At 37.9% G+C, this 12592-nt stretch overlaps 1 protein-coding gene across 1 annotated transcript in view; it reads right to left on the bottom strand.

Annotated features, from left to right (window-relative positions):
• Positions 1-2017: 2017 nt before the first annotated feature.
• PGR (progesterone receptor) overlaps positions 2018-12592 on the bottom strand; it is a 35458-nt gene continuing 24883 nt past the window's right edge. Inside the window, exons 5-8 of the mRNA XM_072326744.1 lie at positions 12367-12511; positions 10262-10392; positions 6119-6276; positions 2018-3941 (exon numbers count right to left, since the gene is read on the bottom strand). Coding sequence (XP_072182845.1) covers positions 3786-3941; positions 6119-6276; positions 10262-10392; positions 12367-12511 — 590 coding nt within the window. The 3' untranslated portion in view covers positions 2018-3785. The remainder of the gene's footprint in view (positions 3942-6118; positions 6277-10261; positions 10393-12366; positions 12512-12592) is intronic.

The following is a 12592-nucleotide window of genomic DNA, read 5'->3' as shown; positions in this document are numbered from 1 at the left end:
TAAGATCCTTGTCAACAAGTGTTGGACCTTTTTGTATTTCTCTGGCCCCAGCAGGTACAACTGGGAAACAAGCTGGGATGGAAGCTTGCAGTGCCGATGGCCTCCTGGGCTCTGTCCTGCAGAGGGCTGCCACTCCAGGCAGCTCCATCTTCAAGAACAGTCTTAGAAATGACAACACTTGGAGCACGTGATGCCTCTGCAAAGCTGAATGACAACAGCGGGAAGCAAAGAAAGCAGCGCACTCCGTGCTTTTGTTTGCTTGCTTAAGTAACAGCAGAAGGCAATGCTGAAGGCTTTGCATCAAAAACACGTAAATTGTAGAGTCAAGGGTTTCAGGCATAGCTGGTACTATTTAGTGTAAGATAAGTAACTTACGGTGTCACCTAGATAAGGTGTCAGAGAAGAAAACAGCCTTTCTGCCCAAACATCTTCCTTCTAGAATGCAAAATGCAACGTAAGAAGATCCAGCCTTCCTATGTCTCACTCAGTGCAGAGAGAAGTAGTATAAGTTGCTTTATTTGCATCTACTTGTAAATGTCAGGTAGGAGATAAAAACAACCTTAATTTTTAAAGAAATATTACTGCCCTGCATTACGTTGCAATACAATGAAAAAGCCCCTTCACCTGTAAAAAAAACCTCAAAGGAAAAAGGCTTGCAGATGACACCCTGGACAAAAGCGCAGTGCTGAGAAGTCACAGGAGATGAGATTTCCATGGGGAAGGAATTAATCTGGTGTCCTGATCACTGTTAATGGCATCTGTGTAATATGGAGCAAATGACGGCATCGGAATGGAGACTATTGGCCCTTTGTAAACTCTGTTCGAAGCTGAAAGATCTCAGATTAAAATACTTTTGCCCAACTTCAGACCATCGAGTAACAACACAAGATTTTCAAATAAAGCAGCAATAATATCCAGCCAAACTTGTCCCGTGTTACGCAGAGGATAATTTAATGTGAACATGAAATTCCTGTAATGTAAGTAAGAGATCTTCAAGAAACTCCATTTGACAATGTGGCATCCTTTGTAAACCATTCCCAAAAGGCATCTATTCTCCCTTTTTGGATCATCCCTTTGAGACAAATGTAGAGCATTTCAAACTAACCTGCCCTATGTGTGGGACAGTGACACTGCAGACACTTGCAACAAATTTTAGGGCTTGAGCAAAGGCCGATGTTGATTTCTCTAGAGCATTCCTAAAGCACGCATAATGCCTGATCCATTTTCTGCTCCCAGAAGTAGGGTGTTCCATGAGCCAGTAGTGTGCCCTTGTGGCCAAGAGGTCCAAGGGTATCCTGGGGCGCACAATGAAGAGCATGACTAGCAGGGAGGTGGTCCTTCCCCTCTGCCCTGGGGAGGCCACACCTGTAGTGCTGTGTCCGGTGCTGGGCTCTCCAGTTCAAGAGAGACAGGGAATTTCTGGAAAGAGTCCAAGGGAGGATTACAGACATGGTCTGGGATCTGGAGAAGCATCTTCCTTATGAGGAAAGACTGAGAGATGCGCGACTGTTCAGCCTGGAGAAGACTGACAGGGCACAGGGCCAGGCTCTTTTTGGTCGTTCCCAGTGAGGGAACAAGGGGCACCAGGCACAAACTGGAACACAGGAATTTCTATCTGAACATGAGAAAGAACATCGTTACAGTGAGGGTGACAGAGCACTGGAGCAGGCTGACCAGTGAGGTTGTGGAGTCTCCTTCTCTGATGATGTTCAAAACCCGCCAGGACGCTTCCTTGTGCATCCTCCTGTAGGGAACCTGCTTTAGCAGGGGGTTGGACTGGATGACCTCCAGAGGCCCCTTCCAGCCCCTGGCATCCTGTGATTCTGTGTTGTGGAACAAGTTTTAGCATGGGAAGTTTCTGATAACAGTTTAATCTAAACGGCAACAGAGAAAGTCTAGTTATTCGATGGTAAATCATATGGCAATGCTTAAACCCCCAAGGAGTGCATGACAATATTGTTGTTACACAAAAGATGAATGGTTGAAATGGACAACTGTGCAACTGAATGTAAATACAAAGAAAAGTACAGAAAACAAAACTTTGGTATGTAGAAACAGAATCTTGTGTTATTTATTAAAACGCAATTGCTTTAAGGATCACAGATGAAAGTCAGACTGTATTGAATAAGTAAGAAGTAGCTTGTTTTGGGGCAGTTTAAAGTTATGAACCCAGTAAACAAACACAAAAGTCTGCTTAAACCATTTTACCTTGGGTCACTTCTTTGCCACAACTCCAGTGGGTTTTGTACTATGTCAGATGCTTTTATTTCTATCTGTTATGTAACTTCCTCTTGATGGGCCTGAGCTTACCTGACAAAGACAAGTCCACACATCCCATGTTACATACCATAAGCAGAATGCTACCACAGTGGATGCACCCAGTGTCTAATGGGAAAAAGTAATAACCTATGGCCAGCAGTTATCCAAGACTTGCAGTTTCCTACGTTGATCAGTGCCAGAGAAGCTGGGTGTCATTTTTCATGACTGTCAAAAAATTTGTCAGATTTTAATAACCCAAATTCTTCTTGGGCTTTATCCATTTCTGTTTGTCTGAATATTCAGCAGTTCACTGCCTTAAATGCGAGTATTTTCATGTCCACACCAATGGAGCAACAACGACCACGCTACCATTTTTTAGTCGAATGTTTCATTTCCATGAACAGCATGACATTCTTCTTGAATGTATAATGCTAGTTTAGCCCAACTCCTCATACAGTTATTCCAACTATAACAGCATGCCTTTAAAGTATAAAATATGTAGCTTCACTACATGGTATTAAGATGAACGTTATGTGTATCAAAATGTTTGTGGTCATATTTTCCACTTCTTTTTGTTTCTAACCTAAAATTGGGTGGCAGTGGTTGGTTGAGTATTCAGCACTGGAATTCAAGCCATCAAGATTAGTGAGAGTGGCAGACAGGGAAAACATTTCTATGTAAAACTTCTGAAATACCTAATTTTTAAGTTGATAAACTTAAGATTAATACAACGTGTTTTAGCTTCACTAAGTGCCAGACTTTAAAGGAAAATAACACAAACCGAAGCCGTGTGGGTTTACACACATCTTACTTCTGCTGTAATATATACTGAAATTTTCCTCTGCTTCCTGATTTTTGAAGGAGAACTGCACTGAATGATGCAGAAAGAAGCACACTGATATCAGAATTGCAATACAGCAAGAGCACAGAGAAGAACATGAGTCCTTATTTACATATTTTGCAGAGAGCGCTTTAGTTACTCATGAAGGTATTGCAGTGATATCTACTTAAACTTGAACAGCTGACTTTGAAAGGATATTTCTGTGAGGCAGATTAGTAAATAAAAAGTCAAATATCCGTGAGAAAGTGTGGGCAATATACATTTTAATCCCCTCCAAATCTTTAGGACCACGCACGTGCCCACGTGTACACATGCATACAATGTATTAAAAGGTTTACACCATGTCGTATCAGAAATCTGCAAGTGTGTAATATGTAAGAAAAATGTATAAGGTAACTGTTCTTAGAAATCTGGAACTCTATTCGTTGTCATTCTCACGCGTATCTAAAAAGCAATCTACCCAAGTTTACAAAACATTTCTTATGACTCTTGTGATTTTTGCTGTTAAGGAATCAGGAACTCACGATATGTACACCAAGCTTAAATGGCTTGTGTATGTTACAAGTATAAAGCAGTAGGCAGGGTATGACAAATACACTTAAGTCCTGACATTGCAAAATCTTGACCAAAATAAACAAACAAAAACCGACCCAGAAATCATCTCTATGATAAGAGAAAAGACATTTCACTTCTTGTGAAAGAGAAGAGGTTTCACCATCCCTGCCAGAATCTTGGGCAGCTGTGCAGCAATCACCTCTGACATCATCTCGGGGAATTCAACACTCAGTGCACGGGACTGGAGAAATGTGTTCAGACAGAAGAGATGGAGCTGTTTCACTAGCTGGATTTAATAAAATACAAACATAACAAGTAAGGCTAACAGCAGTGCAGCCAGATAAACATGCTGTCAATCACTTAGCTCACAAATCCATCAGTTGACATCATTACTATATCTTAATTACTATATCTTAATGTTATTCCTTGAACCAATAATGAGGATAACTTTCTGATCCCTATTAAAATATAATCCCAAGGCAAAAATCATGAAATACAGGTAAATTACAGGTCCTAAAAAAGTCTGACTCGCTAGCAGAACTCACTTATTACATGCAACACGAACAATGGAGTTATTAAAAATTATTCAACCTTTATTTTATGCTCATGTTCAACAACATTCTCAGTGCCTTGTTTACTAGATGACATTCAAGCATTGCCCCAAGGACTGTATTTTCTATTTTGAGGTTTCCCATACCTCTGACTATGATCATATCTGGATATGCTGATAGTGTAAAATTTCATAGGTCCTTGTTCCTAGAAAGCAACTGCTACACATACGTACCCTTTCACCTGCCTTCCCTAGGCAGTTCCAATCTTTTGAGAGCTTTTCTTAAAAACCTATGACCTTTATGTTGTTTAGAATCTTACTCTTAATGTAGGCTTTACCCAGGGATGGCCTATATTGTATCATATATTCTCTCAGTCTGAGCTGGAAGAGGGACTTGTACTCAGACATGCTACAGACCAAACACTACCCCAGCCATCACTTTGCTGGATATTCTGCTGCAAGCCTCACTCACTTGCTTCCATTGAGGCTATTTTACTGTGTTAAACTTGAAATGAGGAAATAGCTCGGTACACAATTTGTCTCTGAATGTTGTGAGATCCAAACTGAAAATTCTTATTCCAAGTAAGGCAGGAAGGTCTTTCGCTTCAAGCAAGACACAGGCAAACATCAGATGACAGATTCCTTAAGCACCTGCCTAGCATGAGTAGGACACTGGCCAGGAAATGTTTTTGCAAGTAAAAGCTGTCTGACTGAATTGCAGAGAAGGGTTTAGCTCTGACATTCCCAAACAATGATGAGTTCAACTACCAGTATAACTTGTGGCTAATCTCAATATCCTCCCTTCAGAACATTCTGTTGTCTAACTTTGCATGTAAGGATGATTAGGGTGACAAAGATGATACAGGGCATGGGTCATCTCCCATATGGAGAAAGGCTGAGAGACATGAGTCTGTTCAGCCTTTAGAAGACTGAGAGGGGATCTGATCAATGTTTATAAGTGCACTTCAGTGGTGTGCAGTGATAGGACAAGGAGCAATGGTCAAAAACTGGAAGACAGGAAATTCCACACAAATGTGTAGAAGAACTTCTTTACACAGAGGGTGACAGAACACTGGAACAGGCTACCCAGGGAGGTTGTGTTATCCTGGCTGGCTATCCACCTGGCTGGATGTCTACCTGTGCAACCTACTGTAGGGAACCTGCTTTAGCAGAGGGGTTGGACTTGCTGATCTCCAGAGGTCCCTTCCAACCCCTGCAACTCTCTGATTCTTTGATTTTCATCCTTGTCCCATTCATCTTTTGCTGGTATCTGAGAAGATATGACAGTTAAATGGTCAATGTGATTTCTGTGGATAGCAGAAGTTGATAGAGAGGTCTGTGCAGTGGATCAAAGGATTCCAGACTACCTGGTGAACCACATAATTATCAGTATTGTTACCTCTCTCAACCTTCACAAGTGGGACCTTCGGCTTTTTCCTCCATCATAAAGAGGAATTAGTGACAAGGAAAGCTTTTATATGAAAAAAAAAAAAAAAAAAAAAAAAAAAAAAAAAAAAAAAAGATTTTACAAAAAAAAAGATAAAATGTGTTTCTAAAGTGCAAAAGAATACAGACCTCATCCTTCCCTGAACTCCCTATGAACTTGTAACAGCCACTGAATGCAAAATGACTTTTCTTCAAGTATCTTAGTGCCATTCCACCAGTTCTTATTCAAGCAGAGGTATGGCCTTGTATCTCTGTTTCTTGCTTCTCTTGCAGAGATACAGAAGCCTTTACAAAGCATAATTCATATGGGTAATTATAGAGAGTGTCATTTCTCAGTTTTTATGGATGCTAAGCCCAAAGGATGCATGTTAACTAGCCACTTTTCATAAAATTACCTTTAAGAAATTTTAATTCCTTCTGACTTAAAAAAAAAAACAATAACAACACAAGTTAACACATAAGCTTACATCATGCATGGAATCCATCAGTTTTGTAAGCTGATAGAAGCGCTGGGAGTTAGCCACAACACCCTTCTGGCGTAACCCAATGGCCTTCACCAGTTCTCTGATGTAACTCGTTCTCATCTCATCAAATTGGCTTTGACTTCTTAGACCTTCCAAAGGAACTGAAAAGAAAGCAACATTTGTGTTGCAATGTATTCTTAAGGCAAAAAGAGAGATTTAAGTAAGGGAACAGATTATATTTCACACTGTGTAGTTTAATTTGTTATTATCTGCCAGGTACTTCTTCCTGTTAATCAGTTTCTCCAGAAACAGTCATACAACAAGGTCAAGAAATATATAAGCAACAGTCAATTGTGCTAACCTCCAATGTCTAGAAATGGGATAGATCAAGTTTAAAACTTATGTGCTGAAAGAAGATGACCAAAAGAACTACTCCTGTCCTTAAGGAGATACGTCATGGGTTGGCTTATCTTACACTGCCAAGAGCCTGTCCTCCTTAGAGCATATTTATCCTATATCTAGCTGGAGGGCTTTGAAATGGCATCATGGAATGAATAAAAGCTTTTAAATAATGTAGACATCCCAACATCCAAGGCTTGGACTTCCTGTTTGGACCTCTTACACTCAAAAGAACAGATATACACTCAGAGTCTTAAATGTGAATATTTCTTAGATAATTAGCAAAGGGAAGCAAATGGCTCAACTCACTCTTAATGGTCTGCTGTTAGGACCAAAATGAAGACATACAGACAGTACCAGAAAAATGAACTTGTTAGTGACTCCTAGTGGTAAGATCATGTTTGAGCACTGATTCTAAGTTCTGGCAGCACTGTAAGGAAACACCTCTATGCTCTGAAAACTATTTTCCATGACAGGGCAGCGACAGGCAGCATGTAATACATAAGTGTTATAATTTATGTTGTTGAAGATACTATAAAATGAAAATTTAAAAAAATGAAATTTGAAAAAATACCCCCGAACTGGCACTCAAATCTGAATCCCTGCTTTGTTAAAATAATCATATACTAAAACAGAATCTAGTTTCAGAAATACTGTTTTTGAAAGAAAAATTCTTCTTCCCTTTCCTTTTTCTTTTTCCCAAGACATCTCACACTGTAATGGCACATTTAACATTTCGTTTTCTGACAGCGCATTTAAGAGGAAGGACACTTCACAACATGGGCAGCTCCATCTTATTTAGTTACCACAGCTCCCTATATTTACAGTGGAAAAAATCAGGTGAGAATAGGTCACATGAAATATTCATCATTGTAGAAGCAGCTTTAGAAAGACATGAATTACACTGTAATCATATTTATTTTTCTCTATGGACTCTCAAAGTCTTGTGAGCAGTAGCTCACGTAATTAAATAAATCACATGCTAGGCGTGCCATATACCTTCAGTCTGGTATCATGCCATGGCTACTATGTGGCCATGACTGAGTTCAGTTGAATTTCTCTTTCTCTCCCTAGCAAGAGAAGGTAAGGCAGATAAAGACATTTGAAGCAAACAGAGCATTAAAAAAATTAAGCATTTTCTTCATCCTGAGCCCAGAGAGAGCTTACAAAGCAAAGTTCAAATCTCTGCTCTGCCCTGAAGCAGAATTTTCTTATTTCATGGGAGATTGTCCAAGAGAGGAAATGAGCCAACACTGATCGCTCATGTCAGCACTTCCTCAGACAAGTGGGTGTTTGGGGGAAGGATGGAGACACATATATACATATATATCTCTATAGAATAGCGAGTTGACTACTAAGACAAGTGTCTAAGTACTGAACTGGGCTATAGAAGTCAAACTCTGATTCCAACCCATGTCTGAATTTAAACAAAACAGACAGTAGAACTTGTGATTGCTTCCATATATAGAATAATAGTCAGGCTTTTTAGGATGATGTGTCATGTTTTATTTCTTCTGGCAGCTGATGAAGATGAAATGCTGGACTAAGCATGTTGTGTTCTCCATAAGACAATCCTACTTCCTTATGTCACATTCTTTCTGAACTATTCACTGTACTGGTTCCTAGATGAGCTCTGTTATACGGTGAGCTATCTAGAACTTTTGGGTATCAATATAACACAGCACATCACACACGTCTACATGTAAAACATAATAAATAAGGAACTAAAAAATCAAAACAACTGAGGAAAATAAAAAAGTTGCTCTACTTATTGCAAAGACTAATTCTGCTTCTGAGACAGTTTTAAATACAGTAGAAAAAAGAAGAAGTCTGCACCACAATAACCTCAAAGGAAAAAAAATGTTAAACTGGAAATGTTAAAAATAAAGCTGGGGTTTCCATTCAGATTTAAAAACATACTGTGACTGATATTTAGTTACGTGCAACACACATTACTGTTTCTTTATAAGTAAAGCTAGTGCATCTAAATAATAAATCAAAAGAACGCAGAATGAGACTAGAAGTTGAAACATGATTTACTGTTAGTATATGAAAGTTCGAAATGGCCACACTTTCACATCTGAAGAGGATAAAGGTGAACAGCATGAAATAGAAATAATCTTAAAAAACACTTTATAGCAATAACCAGGTTATATGTTGTTTGAACATTGTTTTGTGGAGAGTATTGTATTTATACAGTACCAAATGTCTACTAAATGCCTCAGCAACAATGGTTAGGTCTGTTCCTTTTTCCAAAGATCTGACAAATTGTTTTTTCCTATAAGACAATAAGTACAGGAATGAACAAAAAGCAAAACTCATGAACACAGGCAAAAATACTTTCATAATATCAAATTAATTTCTTGCATACATATAAACACATCATCTTAAAAGTGAGTTTATAAGGGAAGTGCAGTTGATAAAGAAAGGTGGCTCAGTGATTACTGTTAAACTGATGCACCCATACTTGTGAGGCAATGGACCACTGCAGCCTTTTCTTTTAATTATTTCACTTGAGCTTACTGGTATGTAGAGTTTGAATATCAGAAATGTATCTGAACCTGAAATGTATGACTTCCCTCCAGCACTCACACAGAAGAGGGATTTCAAAATGTGATACAACAAAGATGGAAAACATTTAAAATGGAAATACATTCAAAACTCTGATGTAATTCCATGAAAGCAACTACAGTTATATTGCAAAGGGATTATTTTCTGCATTATTTTTATTCCATTAGCAGAGTGTATGCTAATTAGCAGAGTGTTTGCTATTATGTTAGTAATTTTCATATTCCTATGAGTTACACTTAATCTTTATTGCCTATACTGATGGCAGACTTTTGAAATCAAGAGCTTATACAAATAGCAGGCAAGAGCAGCCTAAGAGTGAATAGATTTTAACTCCTTATTTTTTGCTGAACCTTTGTATAGCCAAGAAACAGGTTATGCGGGAGTCACGCACCTTTTCTCCCACTCATTAAGTGCGTAAAGAACCAAACTTCAATATCCTTCTTCCATTTCTAGTTCTAGGAGGTGCTTAGTTTTATTTGTAATGGTAGCAAGAAAAAAATAAAACTTTCTGTTTGTGGACTATTTAAGGCATCAGCTGATGACTTTCTCAGTATTTTAGAAAAGGCTTCAGAAAGGAATCTCATCAACTACAATATTTTCCAATCACCAATGCAATGCAATGCTGTATTCTTACAAGATGCATACAATTAAAGTCATTACAAACTTTGTACTCAAGTAAACAACTAAAAGAATTTCATTCATCTACTGTTGTGCTACACCTCAGCTTAAGTAGAACATGTGAGTAAGCCTTACTATGGTTTGCATGCCCAATTTTGCAAATCTTATCAATATAATTAATAATAAATAATAAATATTTATATATTTATATATTCCCAATGCCTGTAGGCCATTTTTATCTGTGTGGTGCCATTTGAAGTCATTCTTCCTCACAGAAATATTGACATTTGTTTTGAAATGTATAATGCAGTATTCTAATACATTAAAAGGGATCCAACATTTCTCCAGTGCCTTTATACCAAATAAAGACAATGACGAAACAGAATATTCATTCCGTATAGACATTACAAAGATATTTTTAGGTCCTGATGTACTAACACTTTCCTCCTGAAGAAGTTTTCCATTTGTTAAGCCAGAGAGCTCAGCAATTGTCAAGTTAAACAACTTTGGTCAAAACAAAGATTTTACCAGTGATATGTTAGAAACAAAAGAGCTTACTTGTATTGAGAAGCAGTAGTGCTTTCATACATAGAAACTCTTCTTGGCTAACCTGGAGTCTGACAAACTCCTGTGGGAGCTGCCACATGGAGAGACACAATGAATAGAACGATGATTCTTTCATCCTCTGTCTTACACCCAGAAAAGGGAAAAACAGAAACAAAAAAACAAAAACATGAAAATAAAGAAGAGGAGCAGCTTAATTACTAATTGTTTCAAGGAAGTGCCTTGTTAGCAGCATAATTAACACAGCGCCAAAATTAAGAAAAACAAATGAACAACTTCATTACTGTTTTGCACTTACACTGTTTTTTTAATTGTAAGTAATAATTTTGGATGTTTAATCTGTTACTTCTAGTCAGAAAAGAACTCGTAAACTGTAACGTAAGAATTCTTTCCACCAAAAAATCAAGTGTCCTTGTCAATTTATAATAAACTAATATCTACGATGAAGTGCTTTTGTTTAGAAGTTGATAGATTTTTATGTTCTTTGAAAACAAAGCATAAAACTGAAGAGGCTGAAAGTTGATAGAAAATTGTTCATAGGTTTTACAAATACGTCTCTATTTAATGTACATCAAAATTCTTTGTTGCAAGTACAAAATTCTTTTGCTAAGAGCAACTGAATTATTTTGTAGCACTACAGAAAACGTTCGAGTATTTAAAAAGTATTTTAAGTAGAAGTAGGCATTAATAAAGCCTTATCACAACTCCTGCAGCAGTAAATAGGACATTTTACAAAGAAATCCAACAAATTATCGAGTCTTTCGCAGCACTTTGATCTTATTTTTCTCTTTGAGATTTTGCTGTCAACCTAACACTACTCACTCACTTGGTCTGAAATCCATGCTACTGAGCAAGTCACTCTCACAGAGCATTACAGTTCAGTCTCAAACAAATTCAGTACATAACAAATTGGCTGCAAAACAATCTTTGGACTGTGATTTCATGGTTATTTTGAATCAGCCTCGGTGTGTGATGCCACAGTAGATGGAATTTTCATGATCCTTTCCCATCTCTAGGTGTGCACTCCTACTCTTCTGGCATTAGTGCCTTCCTGCCCACACGGTGAAATCAGATCAGGGATCAGCTTAATTGGCAAGTCAGGTCTTTTTCCAGTGTATTTTTCAAATTTATCATTTCCTTATCTGTTTTACCATGCAGCCAGATAGCGTTTGATCCCACTTAAGTAAAATTTTAGGCATGCACGACCAGGGCAGGAGATAGGGAAGGCTGCCATTTCTGCTGGTTTTCTGCAGTTACTTTTCACTGATCTGAAAGTTAAATCATTTCCCCCCCCCCCCCCCCCAGTAAGTAGTGGCAGCTATGATTCAGTGCATAGTTACTCTTCATGGTTAGGTCTTTCCTTATAATTCTTCTGACATTAATCTAATGAGATTCTACAGGCAAGAGAATTGCATGTGGTCAGTCCATCTCTTTCTCAGTGTAAATGGTCTCGAGCTGCAAACAAGAAGCTATCTACCAGGAATTAAAAGCAGGGTTCATAAACCTCAACATTCCTCTGGAAGAAAGTACTTAAAGTCTTCTTCATAAGGCATGCAGTGGAGCACACACTAAAGCCATTATTGTGGATTTCTCCATGTAACTATGAGATACATCTCAGAGCACACTAGGGAACACAATACAATTTGAAGCTCTCTGAATCTTATCCCTGCAAAGCATTTCAATTTGTACAGCACAATTAATACACATGGGAAATAATTTCATTCACTATTTCACAAATAAAACATCCAATCAACAATGACCAAAGAAAATCCCACTTAGTTCCATTTATTGAACATGAACTTCCGTGTTAGGCATTTGAATTCATGTAAATCTTCTGACAGTATAGTTCTAATTCTTTTCTCTTAGTTAATTAAAATAATATTTCAACTTATTTTGTTTGGCCACATCAATAAAATATTTGGGATTCCCACACAATCCTTCCCAATGTTACTGAATTTTATGTCATCGGTGGACTTTGCTGTTAATTTTAAAACAGAAATAATAGTGACTGAAACCTTGGTCTCAATGAAGCCACGTTCCCATTGACACAAAGAAATTCAAAATAGCATTCATATTGTGCATCAGTAGTGTCTACTTACTCATTAAGAATCAGATCTGGTGCAAAATACAACATCTGACCACTGACATGTTTGTATGATCTCCATCCCATTGCAAAAACCATTAGACTCATCCAGGAATACTGGATGAGAGTTATCTGATCATCAATATGTAAATTCCGAAATCCTGGAAATGAAATTAAATAACACAATAAGCATCCACCTATAAACACCTTTAATGCATTTAAACCCAGAGAACATCAATTCT

Source organism: Excalfactoria chinensis, chromosome 1, assembly GCF_039878825.1.
Source record: "Excalfactoria chinensis isolate bCotChi1 chromosome 1, bCotChi1.hap2, whole genome shotgun sequence".
In the NCBI taxonomy this organism is placed as follows: Eukaryota; Metazoa; Chordata; class Aves; order Galliformes; family Phasianidae; genus Excalfactoria; species Excalfactoria chinensis.
The sequence above is the reverse complement of the archived record's forward strand: the minus strand, read 5'-3'. Positions and strand labels throughout refer to the sequence as shown.